Source organism: Eleginops maclovinus, chromosome 16 (assembly GCF_036324505.1).
Source record: "Eleginops maclovinus isolate JMC-PN-2008 ecotype Puerto Natales chromosome 16, JC_Emac_rtc_rv5, whole genome shotgun sequence".
NCBI classification, from domain to species: Eukaryota; Metazoa; Chordata; class Actinopteri; order Perciformes; family Eleginopidae; genus Eleginops; species Eleginops maclovinus.
Window position 1 is genome coordinate 23,049,688 of NC_086364.1, and position 19,902 is coordinate 23,069,589.

Genomic DNA, 19,902 nt, shown 5'->3' on the forward strand with positions numbered 1-19,902 from the left:
TCATCCTCCTCCCAGTCGTCAGAACCAGCTGAAGGATCAGGCCCAGCAGGCTCTGGTGTCGCCCGCTCAGCTGCCGGAGGAGGCCGAGTGCCTCACGGTGCCGAAGTACAAGAGAGACCTGGTCCAGAAGCTGAAGATCCTGCGTCAGGAGCTGTCCCAGCAGCAGCCTCAGGCCGGGCACTGCCGCATCGAGGTGTCCCGGGAGGAGATCTTCGAGGTGAGGATGGAGAGAACAGCAAGCTCAGCCATGTCATGAGAGGGAAGGGTTGTTATTAACTGGGTGCATGATTTAATCCGAAGGGAAATTCAGTCGTCACAGCCAGAGCATGCATGAAATTAATTAAGAATGCATCACGAAATGGTAGGAAAACATGGGAATACTTTCATATTTGCTCCATTGCACATCCACCTGCCGGATCTCATTCTCTCCAGAACTAATGCCATCAAATTTACATTCAGCTCTGAGACCCTACAACCATAGAAACACGGTGTTCATGTATTCTCAAACTGTTAAAAACCCTAACACCATCACAAGATCCAGAGGAGATAAGTGGGAAGATCCAGGAAAGATCTAGGGAAGACCATGGGAAGATCCAGAGGAGATCTTGGGACTATATGGGAATATCTAGGGAAGATCCAGGGAAAACCAAGGCGAGGTCATATTATTTGTGTTCAATTGTACCCACAGAGCATGCACACTGTTTCCCTTAACCCCCCTTCCAATATTAAACCCCGCCCGCGACTGTGTGCCCCGCCACCAGGCTCTACTTTCCATCTTGTTTCTTCTCAGTCAGATGAATGTAAAGCAGAAAAATAACTTTGGATTCAGCTGTCTGCAAATCTAACAACTTTTAGGACCTGATGAATACGGGTTATTCACAGCAAAATGAAAAAAACCACGGGGGTTGTAGTACCACCGTCTGACCACTAGGAAGATGTATCAACACCAGGTGCTCGGTTAAAAGTCTTCTCCTTGTCTCCTCGTCTCTCCCATGAAGCTCATCGTCCGCCTCAGTCTGGCTGTGAGACGGATTCCTCTCACACTCGGTTATCTCTGATGTGTGAACTCAGAAACCTGAAGCAGACGTCTTGTTTGAGTTGAGGTCTTTCTCTGGGACATTCTGTCTCAGCTGGGGAGGGTTTTTTTTTCCTGCATCATCACAGCAGCAACACCTGCAGCAGACGGCCTGACCCTCATAAAAAAATGCACTGGAATGTGCTGGAACAACCCCGTCTTTTAATCTGAACCAAGACATTTTTGTTGGCTGATCTCAATGTGAGAGAGGAGGGGGGGGGGGGGGGGTTGGGAGGACGTCTTGAGGTTAAGTTGAACAGGACTGCAGTGAAGCGGGCTGTCGGATCTCTGTGGTTGTTTCTGCACAGCACAGTGAAACCTGGCTGTGTTGTTGTTGTGTTTATTAGATTTAGGAGGTTTACAATAACTCAAAACCTGCAACAGGAGCTCATCTTTGTTACAATATTAAATGCAACTAATTAATTAAAAGCTGTTTTAGTTTAGCGCATGAAGGAAAGCAAACAGCATTAAAATACCTGGTGTCCATTTGTATAAAGTAGCCTAAATAACATAAGTACTTTATTGATTCCAATTTGGGAAAGTGTTGCATTGCAGCAGCATAAAAAGACCAGGCATTGTACATTAGAGAAACAAAAAGAAATAAACAATTCAGAATGTAAACATAGAAATAAAATAGCATAAAAAAAAGATGAAAATAAACATCGGAATAAAAATATAAAGCAGAATATTATATCTATATATTAATCACAAATCTAAAAGTTAATTTAGGCAGTACGTCTACTATAGTGTTGTGTATATATATATAATTGTGCAGCCCTATTCCAGAGAGACAACCCCTCCCATAAATATTAGGACTGCTCAAATGAATCAACGGCTATTAAACTAAATAAGAAAAATCGATCTATCGGCTTCGATAGTCTGCAAGTGAACAGCTGTTGGCTGTTGACTTTAACCACGTTTAATTTCCTCTGTGCCGCAGGAGTCCTATCGCCAGGTGATGAAGATGAGGCCGAAGGACCTGTGGAAAAGGCTCATGGTGAAGTTCAGAGGAGAGGAGGGGCTGGATTATGGAGGAGTGGCCAGGTGAGCGGTACACTCTGCCCCCTGGTGGAGGAACCGGAGAACACAGCTGCTCTGCTTTGGTCTGATGTCTGGTCTCGTGTGTCTGTCTCTCTTCATGGATCCTCTGTGTGCAGGGAGTGGCTCTACCTGCTGTCTCATGAGATGCTGAACCCGTACTACGGCCTGTTCCAGTATTCCCGCGACGACATCTACACTCTGCAGATCAACCCCGACTCTGCCGTCAACCCCGTGAGTCAAAATCATTCACACATCCAAAACACTCGCATTATAGGGAGGTAATAAGTATAGTCTGTATACTGACACAGCTTCTTTAGTAGCTAAGGAGCTCACCGTCTCTAGTGTCATTTTTAATTGGTTCCATCTACTGGGTCCGTGAGCGTTAGGGAGTCCTTTTTATTTATAAGAACTTTTGTGTTTAAACTTCTTAAATGTATATGTTTGCACATTTCAACTTGTGACATTTAAATAACTATTTTATTCCATTTAGTTTTATCTTTTCACTGCACACTTTTATTTCTCATTTCTAAATATATTGTTATTTCTTATATTAAATATCTTGACTTTAACTTCTCATGTTTCTATAAATTATTGAGTTTTCTTTGTATTATTTATGTGATAACACATGTTTTTAACTTCTTCTTTTTTAAGTTATTTTTTGGGGGCTTTTTGCCTTTAATCGGATAGGACAGTGGAGAGTGACAGGAAAGTGGGAGAGAGAGTCGGGGTGGGACCCGGAAAGGACCACGGGTCGGGAATCGAACCTGGGTTGTACGGTGCAGGTGCCCCAGCCAGTCGCCCCACGGCCGGGGCCTGAAATAACGTCTTTATTCCGTTTAGTTTTTTCTATTTGTTGCACATTTAGAATTTTTTATCATAGTTTTGCAGATTTTTACTTTAACTTCTTCTTCTTATAAATATTTGTACTATATTTAGTTTCATTATTTCTAATTATTACATATCTTGACTTTAACTCTTAATGTTTATATAATTTATATTATTTATAAGAGAGCGACTGCCTGGAAACCTAATCCCCCCCCTGGAATAAATAAAGGATTCTGATACCTTTATTAACAGTCACTTTAGCTGCTAACTCACCTCTGTTCGTCTCTCTTCAGGAGCATCTGTCCTACTTCCACTTCGTGGGGCGGATCATGGGCATGGCGGTGTTCCACGGTCACTACATCGACGGAGGCTTCACGCTGCCCTTCTACAAACAGCTGCTGGGGAAACCCATCACTCTGGACGACATGGAGTCTGTGGACCCTGACCTGCACAACAGCCTGGTGTGGATCCTGTACGTACACACACACTGTTATACACACACTCTGTGACAGCACTGACTTGTCTGTGTTCATTCAGAGTACGTTTCTCAACCGTGATGCTCTGAATGATTGTCCTCTCTGTGATTTAATAAAGTACGTTTCTCTAATTGCAAACAAAAATATGGTTTAAAACAAAAGGCAAACAAATGTGGATGAGTGTTGCTGCCTGCATGAAGACTCTCCCCCTGCTGTGAGGACAGCGCCCTCTAGAGCTTTTCAGTGCTCTTACATCGGGGGGTCTTAGGCACCTGATTCAGACTCAGGTCTTTGGCCTTTATTCAGAGGACACATCGACAACTCCAATCCCTTTTCTTGTCTTTATATTTACTTCAGGTTTTTGGATGAATTTGGTCGAACAATGTGTTAATGATTCATTTTGAGGTCATTAGCTTCTCGTTCACGGTTCTCTTTTTGGTTTGCAATATTTTTATCACGCTACAAAAAGTACAGCAAGGATCTGACAGATTGATCTGAAAAATTTAGTATTTGCAGAGTTTTAGATTTTAAAGTAAAAAACGGTGCACTCCTTTATAATGTATAAAGTGTCCTTTGTTTATATTGTTCTAGTTTAGTTAATTAATAAATGTGAAGTTGTTCTGTATATTAATACGGTGCATTCTTGATACTCCATCTATATTTATTTTTCTCTGATATGAATTTATAAACTGTTTATATTTATTTAAATTAATATTTTAATACATATATATAATTATAAAATATAACCAAATCAAATAAATATTTAATACTAAATGTTTATAATTTATGGTTTTGTTTTATCATATCTTTAACTGACGTGCAATCCCTTAACATGATGCATATGAAAACTAATTCCCAAATTAGGATCAGCTGAGTAAATCTCCACAGTGTTTGAATGGAGTGACGGTGATTGTCTAAGAGCCCGTTATCGTCATCAAACTGTAGAGTAAATGCTCTCCTCTCTGCAGGGACAACGACATCACGGGAGTGCTGGACCACACGTTCTGCGTGGAGCACAACGCGTACGGAGAGATCATCCAGCACGAGCTGAAGCCCAGCGGGAAGAGCCTGCCCGTCACGCAGGACACCAAGAAGGAGTACGTGAGGCTCTACGTCAACTGGCGCTTCCTGCGCGGCATCGAGGCTCAGTTCCTCGCTCTGCAGAAAGGCTTCAACGAGGTGATCCCTCAGCACCTGCTCAAGGCCTTCGACGAGAAGGAGCTCGAGGTACTCCCATTTAAATCACCCTTATGATCCACATCTGGAATTACCTTACAGGACATTTAGTCTTTTTTTTACAACAATTGTCTTTATTAATTTTCTACATTGAAGACACACACAACTTTCCCAAGATAACTTCCTGAAATAATTGAATCCTCTAATAACACCCCCCCCCCCCCCTGCAGCTGATCGTCTGCGGTCTGGGTAAAATCGACATCACCGACTGGAGGTCCAACACGCGGCTCAAACACTGCACTCTGGACAGCAACATCGTGAAGTGGTTCTGGAAAGCCGTGGAGTCGTTCGACGAGGAGAGGAGAGCCCGGCTGCTGCAGTTCGTCACCGGCTCCTCCAGAGTCCCGCTGCAAGGGTTCAAGGCCCTGCAAGGTAACGACACCCGGGGGGGGGGGGAATACTGCGTGCAGACGTAGGCTTTGTTATGCAGCGGATGACTGAGAGGGTGGGTGTGAACGGCCTCTTGTGAGGCAGACTGCAGCTGAAAGAAGTGCAACGTGTTAATGTGAGGTCATACTGTACGAAGGTGTGGCCGTGTCTTCCTTTGTTGCACTCTCCAGGGTGCACGCTTTACCCCTTTTCCATGGAAACGTGTGCAGTTCAGCTTCAATCCACTTCAGAACCAGTTCCTTTTTCCCCTGCTCAGAGAACCAGAAGCAGCCACAACTCTGTAAAACCCTGTGTCTGGTTTTCATGGAGTTTTGATTCATTTTCTCAGCTTTTACTCTTTCTTATGTCTGACGTCTGATTAATGATGTTTGCTTACCCGAGTGAAACAACCCGATAATGTTGGACCCCTTACATTTTGAGTTTGATTATCCAAACCCTGAATAATTCTCTTTCTTTTCTAAATAGAGACTTAGAGGTGCAGATGAGGTGTGTGAAGGTGCATTGGTTTTAACTGGCTGTGTGTGTTCAGGTGCTGCAGGCCCGCGGCTCTTCACCATCCACCAGATCGATGCCAGCCCCAACAACCTGCCCAAAGCCCACACCTGGTGAGCCAACATTTTCCCAAACCTGTTACGTTTATTGAAGTAATATTATTGTATTTGATCTATCGATTGGATTTTTTTCAACTTCATATTCTTATTTGTATAAAAAATGTTGTACTTTTTTGTTTTTAATGTTATTATTTTATTTATGTTTTATGCACTTTCTTTTACTTTAACCCATAAAGTTCATGTTTTATTTAATCTTTATTACTTATTATAATCGTACAAATATTATTATTAAATGTCATTTTATTTGATTATTTTAATGCTCATTTACTTTATTGGATCTTAATCTGAAATGAAGCAACTCTTACAAAAGTTATTCATCATCGATTTTAATATCATTTTTCTCCCCAGCTTCAACCGGATTGACATTCCTCCGTACGAGCTTTACGACAAACTGTACGACAAGCTGCTCACTGCCATCGAGGAGACGTGTGGCTTCGCTGTGGAGTAGATCCTGCTGCAGGAGCTCGGAGACGACCAGGAGACCCGATGATCCGCCGTGACGCCTCACCCAGGAACGCCTATCCTTCCCGGGGACACGAGGCCGCGCTGAGGGAGGCGGAGAAGACACCCTGCAGCCTCTTTTATGTCTTTTTTTATCATGAAAAGAATCTCTTCAGCTGCTAATAACTCAAGACTATTTACTAACTCGTGGAACCTGCAAAAAGCTGCTGGCTCTTCCCTTTTTTATATTTTACAAACTGTACTCCATGTAGCAACGCTCCATCTTTCCAAGCAGAACACAGTCAGTCCGACCTGAAACGACATTAACTTCACTGTGTGTGTGTGTGTGTGTGTGTGTGTGTGTGTGTGTGTGTGTGTGTGTGTGTGTGTGTGTGTGTGTGTGTGTGTGTGTGTGTGTGTGTGTGTGTGTGTGTGTGTGTGTGTGTGTGTGTGTGTGTGTGTGTGTGTGTGTGTGTGTGTGTGTGTGTGTGTGTGTGTGTGTGTGTGTGTGAGAGAGAGAGAGAGAAAGAACAGGGTTAATACAGTGGTGCAGGGAAGATGAATTTCCGTAGTGGACCCTGAAGGCAGCATCTCACTGGTTCCTCCACAGCAAGCCAATGGTATTTCTCCATGTGATTTTGGTTAAAGGAGGCTAATGTTGGGCTATAGAGGAACTACAGCACGGTCACATGACTCACGTCACCACCGCTAAGCTAAAGGAGGCTAATGTTGGGCTATAAAGGAACTACAGCACGGTCACATGACTTCACGTCACCGACCGCTAAGCTAAAGGCGGCTAACGTTGGGCGTGATGACGTTTAGTCGTCTCATTTAGACTCTTGTTAGCAGCCGTCATTTTTATATTCACCAGTGGGTTATTTACTGACATATTTCCGGCTCACAACCAAAAACACATTCAGAAAACCATTGACTTACAGCCCAGGGAGTGTTAAAAAGCGAACTGATGTCCAGGTTTGAGGACTCGTTCCTGCACCAATCCCATCCTCTTGATTTCCTGAATGTTAAGGGTTAAATCTTTTTCAAATTCACCCACAGCATGTGTCCCGACGTGCTTTTGTTTGAAAGGGAACTGAGCGACATGAATCCTGTTCCCGCCTGCTACACGATCCGCCCGGTGACGTCTTTATCTCCAGAGAGAGAGGGATTGTTTTCTACGATTTAAAAATGAAAGTCTTGAATGTTTTGAAAAAAAGGATGCTGCCTGTCTAGCAATCTCTAATGACCGTGGACTGTTCTTAACATTTGCATACACTTTAAAAAAAGATGTGTGTGGACGTGTGTATGCAGAGGGAAGTGTCCTCCGATGGTGCTTTGTACAGTAATAAGATATTGTTCATACGTGTGGATCCGACGACCTGTAATTTATCTTTTAACTTAAGTAGAGTAAAAATGAAATTGCACACGAGCAGAACGAGGTGTGTTCAACGGCGACTTTTCTAACCCAATTAGAGTCCACTGCACACGCTTTGTGTTCCTACACTACACACCGACCCGGGTCAGCTTCTTCCAAGAGAGGCCGCTCCTTGTTTTTGTTTTGTTTTAATAGCATGATCCACTAGCAGGACTATATCTCTCATAGCTGACTGATGCAATGTATGTTAACACTATCATTTTGTAAGAGTATTTTATTTTTGTGTGTAATTAGTTCTAATTAAACTTGCCTTTGTCTAACAATGTAAGGCCTTGTACAAAACATACTCCCTGTCCTTTCTCCATGTTCCAGTGGTTGTTTTTATTATGTCATAAAAAGCTTTTTCACCTGAATTGTTATTATTTAAAACCGTGGTTATTTAAAGAGGCCCTATGAGGCTTTTTGACACACCTTCTATCATAGTGACATCATTACGGAACACTCGCTCTGCTATTGGCTAGCGCTCCAACACATTGTATGTGATTGGCCGAGGGGCGGGACATCTTTGAGCAGGTTGACCAATCACAACAGAGCCGGCCAGCTAACCAATCAGGGCAGACTGGGCTCTGGTTTCAGACAGAGGGTCAAAAGAGGAGCTGCAAAACAGACAGTATGAGAAATATGAGCTTTCTGAACATTAAAGCATGGAGACATGTCCCAGGAGAGACACTACATACTGATATACACCTGAACATCAGCAGGAGAGGACTCTTTAAAGTAGAGACTCTACATACTGATATACACCTGAACATCAGCAGGAGAGGACTCTTTAAAGTAGAGACTCTACATACTGATATACACCTGAACATCAGCAGGAGAGGACTCTTTAAAGTAGAGACACTACATACTGATATACACCTGAACATCAGCAGGAGAGGACTCTTTAAAGTAGAGACTCTACATACTGATATACACCTGAACATCAGCAGGAGAGGACTCTTTTAAGTAGAGACGCTACATACTGATATACACCTGAACATCAGCAGGAGAGGACTCTTTAAAGTAGAGACTCTACATACTGTTATACACCTGAACATCAGCAGGAGAGGACTCTTTAAAGTAGAGACACTACATACTGATATACACCTGAACGTCAGCAGGAGAGGACTCTTTAAAGTAGAGACGCTACATACTGATATACACCTGAACATCAGCAGGAGAGGACTCTTTAAAGTAGAGACGCTACATACTGATATACACCTGAACATCAGCAGGAGAGGACTCTTTAAAGTAGAGACACTACATACTGATATACACCTGAACATCAGCAGGAGAGGACTCTTTAAAGTAGAGACACTACATACTGATATACACCTGAACATCAGCAGGAGAGGACTCTTTAAAGTAGAGACTCTACATACTGATACACACCTGAACATCAGCAGGAGAGGACTCTTTAAAGTAGAGACTCTACATACTGATATACACCTGAACATCAGCAGGAGAGGACTCTTTAAAGTAGAGACACTACATACTGATATACACCTGAACATCAGCAGGAGAGGACTCTTTAAAGTAGAGACACTACATACTGATATACACCTGAACATCAGCAGGAGAGGACTCTTTAAAGTAGAGACTCTACATACTGATATACACCTGAACATCAGCAGGAGAGGACTCTTTAAAGTAGAGACTCTACATACTGATGTGATAATGAGAAGAATGTTGTCTTATTGAGTTAGACCGAATAAGCGGGGGTGAAAAACTTCTCGTAGTTCATTCAAATTAAGTAAACGAAACAATAGCATTCTTTTAAAAAACTCAGTTAGAAGTAAAGACCCTTCATTCAAATCGTATTTAAGTAAAGGTACTATGGTATTGGAGCTTTATACTCAAAGTACTAAAGGTAAATGTCTTTGGTTTCGCAGAAATAATATATACTTGGTAACAGGATCAGTTAATCAATGTTTAATGTGTGTATCATGTAAATGTTGCATCTAGTAAAGGTGGAGCTGACTTCACAGAATCACAGACAGACATCTTAATTCATACATTGATTTATATCTGTTATTCATCATCTGAACCAGAGTTTGCCAAATAAATGTAGTTAAGTTACGGGTACGGTTCTGGCTTCCAACATGTAGTTGATCAGCAGTATAAAATGGAAATACTAGTAAGTACCTTAAAATCATACTGTAGGACAGTACTTGAGTATGGGGGATACAGAGACTTTACATCTGAATGTCTCTGACCCCCCCCCCCCCCCACACACACACACTGATACCAATCAGGATTAAAACGTCTGGCAGATTGGCCAAATGGGGGGGAAGGGGAGTAAGAGGTTAAATGTCAGTAGATAATGAAGCTGTAGGAAGAGAGGTTTCAAGTACAGTTTCTTTGTTTGTCTCATAATTATGCAACTAACTAGAGAAAGGTGTGTGTCTGCACTCAGGTATAGAAATAAGTAACTCAATTTGCTCTGCTACAGGTCCTGCATTTAAAACCACTTAAACAAAGTACAAGCATCAATATATAATACCCAAAGTTAACGTACTATTATCGATGCATTAAGGGGTCCTGCTGCAGCTGGTGAAGGTGGAGCTCATTTAAATGACTTTATCAGGGATTTTAAATACTGCATTTATTCCGAGGTAAATTGAGTTTGTTGATAGTTGTAGAAAAAATAATGAAAGATATAATAATAGAAATAAAAAAGTAATATAATTTACAATAAGATAGTATATATATATATAAGATATACAAAATGTCCAATGAAAGGTAAAAAGAAAAACAATGAAGTATTTGTTTTTTAACTTGAGAAGTTATTTGCCAGCAGATCAACTGGTAGCCTAATCTGTATTATACGTTATAAATTATGGGATATTTTGATGAATCTTTTCAATCTCCAAAGCCACTGTAGTAAATGACTTGAGTAAATGTACCTATTGCCATTAAACCGGTGGTCAAAGCTAAGAAAATGTGGATATAAAACATACATGTGGGTATTTTGTCTAACATTATTTAGACCACTTTGAAGAGAATTTATACACTCATTCATGTATGTTTTTCTGGATAAATACCATAATCATGTCAGACACAATAGTTTTACAATTTTTAAAAGTAAGATAGTCAGTAAAGCTCACTTTCAATGACAGTATAATCTATTTGGTCCACCATTGAGCTTATTCTTACAGAAATCGCCTTCTATCTTTCACATTTTAAACATCAGTGTACCAAAACAAATCTGTAATAACACCATGACACTTTGTTGTCATCTTTTTTAACCTGAATTAGAGTAAAAAGTCATTATACAGAGCATATTGGTGTTTTTAAAAAAAGAAGGAAAGGTGTCTTTATGTTTGGGTTGGTCCTGGTGACGTCACTTACCGTTCATACATCGGAAGCGAGTCGGAGCCGGACTACCACTTTCTGTCTCTCTCGAACATATCCATCCGCAAACAATTGTTGAAACAATCATTGTGTGTAAAAAAAAACCCACTTAGATTCTTAAACGTGTTGTAAGTTAATTCATAATATATATTTAATGAAGAGCTAAAGGACCACAATATGATTTTCAAGACTTCAATCTAACATTAATCACCGTTTCAACACTCAGTATGGGTCTATGTTGTCTGTCGGTAGAAGCTGAAAATGAAAACCGGGTGGCGGATGAATACATCGGAAGAGGGTACTTCCTCTGGCTATATATACCGGGTCTTATTTTTACATTACGGCATTACAGCACCACTGCCGGTCGTGTGTTCTAGTCTGTGGTAAAATCCACATCGAAGGGTATTTAACTTTTTTATTTATACTACTTGTTTACAAAATGCCTGGATATTCCGACAGAGACCGCGGCAGGGATAGAGACAGAGGGTGAGTACCTATTTATCGAATGTTTTAGACCGGTTTCAGCCTCGTGTGGTCGGTTGAAAAGGATGACATAACTCTTAACCCTAACCACAAAAAAGACGAGGAAAAACGGTATCAAAAAACCCGATTAAGGTTTGATTTCCAGTTTTGATTAAAGGAAACAGTTCATATTTTAAGTGTTTTTTTCAACCGGCGTTTTTCTTATTTGAAAAACTGTTGGTTGGCCGGTTTTACTTCCTCGTGAGGCCCGCGCTGGGGCCTGTTGTCTTTGGCTCGAGGCCTAGTTTTGGCCTCGTGTCCCGGCATTAGCCTCCGTTAGCATAACGATGGCTACTCCAACTCTTAGATAAGATATACTTTATTTATCTACAGTTTTCCAAATCTACAGCAGCATGTTAAAAACAAAGGCATTGCACAGAATTAGATAATATAACGTATATAAACGTCTCGAATTAGAACAAAAACGGAACTAAACTGAAGGGCCCACATTATTTATTTATTATACTACATTACTGCACATAAAAGCATTATATAATTACAATGGTCAAATAATAAAACGATTAGTCTTATTATTTAACAGTTATCATTTAATCTCTATGAACGCTGGTGAAAGGCAGCTAGTCGGCTTTTTCCGCCATGTGGCAGTAATGAAAGCCGACACAAAATGCCGGCAGTTTTTCCATTGTTCCTCTGCTGGTTGAAAAGTATATGACAGCTTTACATTTTCTACAGAATGACGCAGTTGACACAGGTCTGTGTTCACGTGAAACTGCAGCTGTAAAGGTACTATGTGTGACTAAACGGCGGATGTGTTTGTAGGTATGGCGGCAGCGGAGGGCCTCCTCGCTTCGGCGGACACCGCGGAGGAGGTGGTGGAGGAGGCGGTGGAGGAAAGTTCGGAAACCCTGGTGAACGGCTAAGGAAGAAGCAATGGAACCTGGATGAGCTCCCAAAGTTTGAGAAGAACTTCTACCAACAGCATCCTGATGTTGCCCGCAGGTCTCCGGTATGTAATGCCTGGCAGCATGGTCCATGCAGTGTTGCATAACTCCCTCCTGCATGTGCTGAGGTTATGCAATCAGCTGTGATCACTGACCATGCTTCTTTTCTTATCTTGCAGCAAGATGTTGAACTATACAGAAGGACCAAAATCATTACGCTGAAGGGGAGAGATTGCCCAAATCCTATTGCCAAATTCCACGAGGCCAGCTTCCCATGTAAGTATTAAGAACACTTTCATATCTTTTTATAGTTTATTTTTATGGGACTCTACTACAACTGTTTTATCTTTCAATAGACCTGAACAGTTTGTATGTTAGATGGCTGCAGGTTGGTGTGTTACAGTGTATTGTTAAACATTTCCTCGTTAATATGCTCATTTTGGATTAATTATATCTAAAGATTAAATTAACTGCTGATCCATTTTAAAGTTTTGGTGCATGTCACAAATGTTGGCATATATTGACTGTTTCTTTTCTCCAGCCTATGTGATGGATGTGATCAACAAAGCAGGCTGGGCTGAACCGACACCCATCCAGGCTCAGGGCTGGCCTCTGGCTCTCAGTGGAAAGGATATGGTCGGCATTGCACAGACTGGCTCTGGCAAGACACTCTCTGTAAGTTTGATAATGTCTCACATATTCACTGTAATACTCACACCAATAGTAAATCTCTATATGACTGTTAGCTCATGTTAGTGACTGTCACATGTTTCCCCCTACACAGTATTTGTTGCCTGCAATTGTGCACATCAACCACCAGCCTTTCCTGGAGCGTGGAGACGGACCCATTGTAAGTATTCCTAGAAGCTTTTTTTATTACCTGCAAATTATTTGCTTCCCCCTTCCAAAAAGCACTTTCTTTGTCTGCTCAGTGGCTCGGTGAGTTGTCGTAGAAGGGAATATGAACTCCTCACTGTGGGTGAGATAGCAGCGACACAGTGGCTGACTAATCTCAATCAGTGACGAGACAAATTGGAGAAAGTCGCCCTAGGTGCATCTCCGAGCATTACACATACTAACGGTTAAATTCCCTCTCGACAGTGCTTGGTGCTAGCCCCGACACGTGAGCTGGCTCAGCAGGTGCAACAGGTGGCGGCAGAATACGGAAGAGCGTCTCGCCTCAAGTCCACATGCATCTACGGGGGAGCACCCAAGGGACCCCAGATCCGTGACCTGGAAAGAGGTATTGTATACTTTCATCGAACGATGGGGGAAAAAAAATATATAGGGTTGTTTCATTAATTCTCACCATGACTCCTCCATTGAAGGTGTGGAGATCTGCATCGCCACCCCAGGAAGGCTCATCGACTTCCTTGAGTCTGGAAAGACAAACCTCCGCCGCTGCACTTACCTCGTGTTGGACGAGGCCGACAGAATGCTGGACATGGGCTTCGAGCCACAGATCCGAAAGATTGTCGACCAAATCAGGGTATGTTATATATGCTGTATTAGGGAAATTAATTATTTGTAGTTATGGAAACATGTTACTAATGTCCCTGTTCTCTGCAGCCTGACCGTCAGACTCTGATGTGGAGTGCTACTTGGCCCAAAGAGGTTCGCCAGCTGGCAGAGGACTTCCTGAAGGAGTACGTCCAGATCAACGTCGGCGCGCTGCAGCTCAGTGCCAACCACAACATCCTCCAGATCGTGGATGTCTGCAACGACGGAGAGAAGGAAAACAAGTGAGTCAAGTAGCAGTTACTGCAGGTGTTATGGTTAGGATGCCCCATTAAAGGGCCCAATTATTATCTAGAGATATGAATGCTGACTCATTGTTAGTAGTCCCAGATGTTTACCTTATTACCTATAAATCCTTTGCTTCCCCCTTCCAAAAAGCACTTTCTTTGTCTGCTCTGTGGCTCGGTGAGTTGTCGTAGAAGGGAATATTAACTCCTCACTGTGGGTGAGATGGCAGCGACACAGTGGCTGACTAATCTCAATCAGTGACGAGACAATCTGAAACACTGTTGTAGAAGCATTGCACTTTCTACTCTTAAACACACTAAGGTGTAGGTGACACTGCATGCATCTAGGGACTTTCACTACTGACAAATATGTGACCGAACTTCTGTCTTATCTTTCAGACTGATCCGCCTGCTCGAGGAAATCATGAGTGAAAAGGAGAACAAGACCATCATCTTTGTAGAGACCAAGAGGCGTTGTGATGATCTCACCAGGAGGATGAGAAAGGACGGGTAAGTGATGAAATGAAAATACTTCTGTGTCACTGACTTTACAATTTGGAAGTTGTTCCATGGACTAACGATGAAACATGCAATCCTTCTAGGTGGCCTGGTATGGGAATCCATGGAGATAAAAGCCAGCAAGAAAGAGACTGGGTTCTCAATGGTAAGCTTGACTCACAATGAAATAAAACACATCTTAGAATATGCATTGAAATCCTTTCACCAAAGCTAATTCTTTACATTTGTTTTCATTCTCAGAGTTCAAATACGGAAAGGCTCCGATTCTCATTGCCACAGATGTGGCCTCCAGGGGTTTAGGTCAGTATCCTCCCTGAACACTTCTCCACTCTTTAATGCATTTGAACAGAAAAGAAAGTGTTTGCTTTCTTTAACTTCTTCTGCTTCTCTCTGAGTTTCTCCCCTGACCTGAAGGAGCAGTCTGTGTGGCAGGGCCTTGGCATGACAAGCCCAGGTTCTCCAGAGGGGGAAGGAGGATTCTTGGAGGTGTCCTGACTGGCGAGGCGCGGGTCTCCCAGTCGTGCAGATATACAGAGGTGACCAGGCCCAAGAGCAGCATATAACGCGCTGGCCTGCCTAAAAACGGGGGGCGAGTTGAGGGCTGGCCACAGTTCCTCCCCCATAAGCTCGCCTGTTCTCTGGCAATGGTTTGGACTGCTTCACACACCCAGGCTCTGTAACCGTCCCAGCTCAAAGCCCAGCTACACTGTCTCCTATTGTCTTGCATGTACGTCTGGGCGCTGCATAGCAAGCTGTTTGAGTCATTTGGAAGGTGCTTTCTGTTGCGTGGACTCGTTGTAAAGCATGGGTGGCGATTAACGTTGCAGTTTTCTTAAAAAAACTTTCGAAGAGCAGTCTGTCAGATCGATACCATACCCTCACCTCTGTAAATGACATGGCTACTGGCGCTTTTGGTGACAGTGGGACATGCTCGTAGTTGGACACACTTGGACAAAATCCAAGCTCACACTCCTCCCTCGCCTGCGTTTCAAAGTCATGTCGAGACCTGCCAACGAGAGACATTATGAGCAAGTGAACACTGGGTCTGGAAAAAAGCCGAGAGTTGGGGTGCACTGTTTGTAGGCATCCTGCAGATTGGTTCAGATCCACAGACACTGCAGTGAGCTTTAGGGATGGGACCTTGCTGTAGTGCTAGTTCAGGCACACTAGGAGGCAGTAGTGAGTCACTTGACAATATTTTGGGCGTGTGCTGCAATGGGAATGGACTAGTGAATGCATACTCCACAAAATGGTAAGACTTCTGATCCATTCTTTCTGAGGGTGGTCTGCCAGTGAGGGGAGGGTTTTTATTTTGTCCCACTGGATTGGAAGCCAATGGAGTGTGCATCGTTTCTCTTTTCCCACCGTAGTCTCCCCAAAGGGGTTAGAGTTTTTTTTTCAACTAATGCTAGTTTTTTTTCACAGCTTTGTGGATTTAGCCAGCCGTTTCTCTACCTCATGACATCCACTAACTTTTTGTTCTTGATCTGGTTGTTGTGGTGGCGCTGGCGCACGTCTCTTGTGTGCTGTCCTGCTTTTCCTTTATGCCACACCGCAACACAATCTTACAGATGTGGAAGATGTGAAATTTGTCATCAACTTTGACTACCCCAACAACTCTGAGGACTATATCCACCGCATTGGCAGAACGGCTCGTAGCCAAAAGACAGGCACGGCCTACACCTTCTTCACTCCGAACAACATGCGCCAGGCAAGCGACCTCATCGCGGTGCTCCGCGAGGCCAACCAGGCCATCAACCCCAAGCTCCTCCAGATGGCGGAAGACAGAGGAGGTAAATCCAATTGGTGAGATACAGAAACTGTGCTGTGAAGTGCAGCCACTCTCTTTCTGCTGCTCTTTGCTCTGGGACTTGGAGGGGCTTATTATTATCACTTCTATATCTCCAAACATTTTCTAGGCTACAGTCAAAAACATTTCATTCACTTTAGCTGTGCTTATAGATTCTCGTGTCACATTAGGTATGATTTATATGAAACACTTGCACAGTAAATCCTACTTAAGTTTAAGGCCTACACCGCCACTACTGTGCAATTCATGATCCATTGTAAGTAGCGCTGTATGTTTACATTATCACCTATAAATCCTTTGCTTCCCCCTTCCAAAAAGCACTTTCTTTGTCTGCTCAGTGGCTCGGTGAGTTGTCGTAGAAGGGAATATGAACTCCTCACTGTGGGTGAGATGGCAGCGACACAGTGGCTGACTAATCTCAATCAGTGACGAGACAATCTGAAACCCCGTTGTAGAAGCGGTGCACTTTTACTCTTAAACACACTACGGTGTAGGTGACGATGCAGACCTGATTGTTGGGACCAGCACCAAAGGCTATATTTTAATGCAACCTTTATTTGAACAACAACCGCAGCTCTGTTTCTAAACCCTCCTCTCCTCGCTCTCTCCAGGTCGTTCAAGGGGCGGTCGAGGTGGTGATTACAGAGACGACCGTCGGGATAGGTATTCTGGGAGGCGTGACTTTGGCAGTTTTAGGGACCGGGACAACGGTAGAGGTTACGACAACGGACCAAGCAAATCTTTTGGCAGCAGTTCACAGAACGGAGGCTACGGGGGCGGCAGCAACAACGGCGGCGGCGCGGCTAACGGCTACAGCGGGGCCGGCTACAACGGGAACGGACAGTCCAGCTTTAACAACCCGCCCGGGGCCTTCGGAGGCCAGAGCTTCCAGACCCAGCCCTTCGCTCTCGCTAAGCCACCACAGACCGGAGCCAGCCACCCCCCCTTCCCCTTCCCCCAGGCACAGGCTCCTCCACAGCAGCACCCCCCACCGCTGGTGCCGTACCCTATGCCTCCTCAGTTCTCGCAGTAAACGCACACACTTGAAAGAAAGTAATTTATTGCTTTTTTTTTTTGTCTTTTAAGTTCCACACTTGATCCAGATTTTTTTGTATTTCCACGACAGGGTTACAGACAACATCAGCCTCTTATCAAGCCTTTTAAGATCTGCAGTGCAGCGTTAGTGGTGTTGCACACTTTTTTTCTCCCCCCCTATTACTATTTAATTTGTTACATTCCTCAGTAATGTTTAGTTATGTTTTGTACTAGGTAATTACAGTTGTATTGGTTTTCCATGTATCCCGAAAGTGATGTTAAGCGCCTGACTTGGAAGTGCACTGCATGATCTTTCAAAATAAAACGAAAAAAAGAGATCTTCTGTTTCTGTTCTGGTTTCTGCTTTTGTTTCCTGAAATCACTGCTAATACCCTTACTGTCCAGCTGGTGGCATCTTAACAGTCTCTAGTTTATAAGCAGCAGATGTAAAGGCTATACTTACAAATGTCTCTGATGAACACTAAACTACTCCAGGCATCTGGTGCGTAAATCATCACTGAAGTCCAAGTTGATGCCTTTATGACCACATTGTCATTCCAAAACCAAGAGATGTTCAGAGCAGGGTTATTAAACTCCATAATTAAGAGTCTAACGATGCCTTCTGAGTTTTTAGCAATAATGACTTTAATCTGATCCAAGGTTAATGAGCATTTATGAGGTCCTTATTCTTCACATGGGAATTGCCACGGTCTACTTTTATACCAGTACAATTATTTGACACTTAGTATTATAGTATGTTAAATGATGGACACGAATGCACCTTTATAATCCAAAGTGCTTCCCCTGTGACTCTTAGCAAGTTTTAATGCTTATAATGTACCTCAAGAGGTTTAAGTTCAGCCCTTTCACCTGTAACACCTTAAGCAGGGTTATAGGAACACAGGCAATCATGGAGGAGACACTCAAAGTGGTCCCAGGTCAGCAGCTGGTCCCAGGTCAGACCCCCGGAGCTGCTGAGGGCGCGGCTCACCTCGATGCTTTCTGCACATGTACAGAACCTGGAGGAAGTATGTGAGGAACGCTGGCTGTGTGAATACTTACCTTTTCTCGATCCAGATCTGCAGCAGCCTCGCCCTGCTGCTGACAGAACCGCTCACTCAGAGAAACACCGAGCTGTTTTAATCTCTCCATTGTTGTATCGAAGCGTCACAGGTGAGTCTTGATGAGCTTATCTCAGATTGCACAACTTCAAACAGGGTGGTGGTCGCATGATTGACGTACATGGGTGGACACTATAGCCCCTGTGACCTGTAATAAAAACCATCAGTAGAGTGGTGCAGGAATGAGTCCTCAAACCCTGAAATGAGACGCCATTTTAACCACATCAGGTTCCCTCGTGTGGAAGTCGATGTTTTTCTGAATGTGTTTTGATTGTTAGCCTGTGGGGAGATCCTGTGCACGGATCTGTCTGTCTTCCGTCTGTCTTCTGTCTGTCTGTCTTCCATCTGTCTTCTGTCCAAAACCACATATTACTGACTGTAACCTTTGTGACCTTTACAAACTGCTGACTCAACACTCTCTCACAAGTGATCAACAATTGCTTCTGCACTTCTGGAGCCTAGGATCAAAAACATTCCAACCAGTCTATTGTTGACCTTATGGTCCCAGCTCAAAAACCATTAAAAGAATGAACCAGTGGCCCTACATCTGCACCGAACATTTTGAGGGTTAGTATGGGTTAGCGAGGGTCTCTCAAGCAGTGGGAAAATCATCATGAATCTCCGAAATGCAGATTTCTGTCCTGACTGTAAGGAAGCCTGGAGGAGCGATCGAGTGGTGCAGGAATGAGTCTTACACCCTGAGTCAGCATTTTATCTGTTGCTGTGAAATCCCATTGGCTTTTTAGATGCTGCCTTCAGGGTCCACTCTGGAAATCCCTGTACTATTGTATGAACACCAATTTGAGAGACGTTAAAAGTATTCACAACAATTATAGTAAGTCTTTGGTGTTCACATTATTTTGACCCACTTTTTTAATATGAAGTAGTACATATTGATGTACTACTTCTGTCTGTGTGTGTGTGTGTGTGTGTGTGTGTGTGTGTGTGTGTGTGTGTGTGTGTGTGTGTGTGTGGGGCCTCGTCAATCATCTCACCTTTGTCCTTTCACTCATACACTCCTCTCTCTGTGATCTTCTGTTCCCTCTCAGGTATGTGTGTGTGTGCGTGCGCACGTGTGTGTGCATGTGGTATGTGTGTGTGTGTGTGTGTGAGGCACCTCTGCTGGTGAAACAATGTGACTTCTCCACGCTTCGCTGGAGAGGGAATGGTTCAGTCCATGCCTGTGGTGGGTGTGTCACCCACACACCCTGAGCTATTACTACCCGAAGCCTAACACACACACACACACACTCACTCACTCACACACACACACACACACACACACACACACACACACACACACACACACACACACACACACACACACACACACACACACACACACACACACACACACACACTTTATCTCTGTTATCAGACTTTCCTCT

At 43.3% G+C, this 19,902-nt stretch overlaps 2 protein-coding genes across 6 annotated transcripts in view; both read left to right on the forward strand.

Annotated features, from left to right (window-relative positions):
- The window catches only part of smurf2 (SMAD specific E3 ubiquitin protein ligase 2), a 59,394-nt gene extending 51,514 nt beyond the window's left edge, over positions 1-7,880 (forward strand). For all 4 annotated transcript variants that reach the window (XM_063904371.1, XM_063904372.1, XM_063904374.1 and 1 more), the window contains 8 exons: positions 16-217; positions 2,016-2,119; positions 2,233-2,347; positions 3,235-3,413; positions 4,386-4,644; positions 4,824-5,025; positions 5,573-5,648; positions 6,003-7,880. In XM_063904371.1, the coding sequence (XP_063760441.1) occupies positions 16-217; positions 2,016-2,119; positions 2,233-2,347; positions 3,235-3,413; positions 4,386-4,644; positions 4,824-5,025; positions 5,573-5,648; positions 6,003-6,102 (1,237 nt within the window). In that variant the 3' untranslated portion in view covers positions 6,103-7,880. The remainder of the gene's footprint in view (positions 1-15; positions 218-2,015; positions 2,120-2,232; positions 2,348-3,234; positions 3,414-4,385; positions 4,645-4,823; positions 5,026-5,572; positions 5,649-6,002) is intronic.
- A 3,287-nt stretch (positions 7,881-11,167) lies between these two features.
- ddx5 (DEAD (Asp-Glu-Ala-Asp) box helicase 5) lies at positions 11,168-17,731 on the forward strand. 2 transcript variants are annotated; one of them, XM_063903317.1, is made up of 13 exons: positions 11,168-11,346; positions 12,163-12,349; positions 12,464-12,560; positions 12,826-12,959; positions 13,069-13,134; positions 13,386-13,527; positions 13,613-13,773; positions 13,854-14,026; positions 14,429-14,539; positions 14,632-14,693; positions 14,789-14,848; positions 16,120-16,341; positions 16,970-17,731. In XM_063903317.1, exons 1-13 carry the CDS (start codon positions 11,300-11,302, stop codon positions 17,389-17,391), a joined length of 1,884 nt encoding a protein of 627 aa, XP_063759387.1. In that variant the 5' UTR covers positions 11,168-11,299; the 3' UTR covers positions 17,392-17,731. The 2 variants fall into 2 exon arrangements, with proteins under 2 accessions (XP_063759387.1, XP_063759389.1); XM_063903319.1 differs by having other exon boundaries at positions 16,120-16,354; positions 16,970-17,232.
- The last annotated feature ends 2,171 nt before the right edge of the window (positions 17,732-19,902 follow it).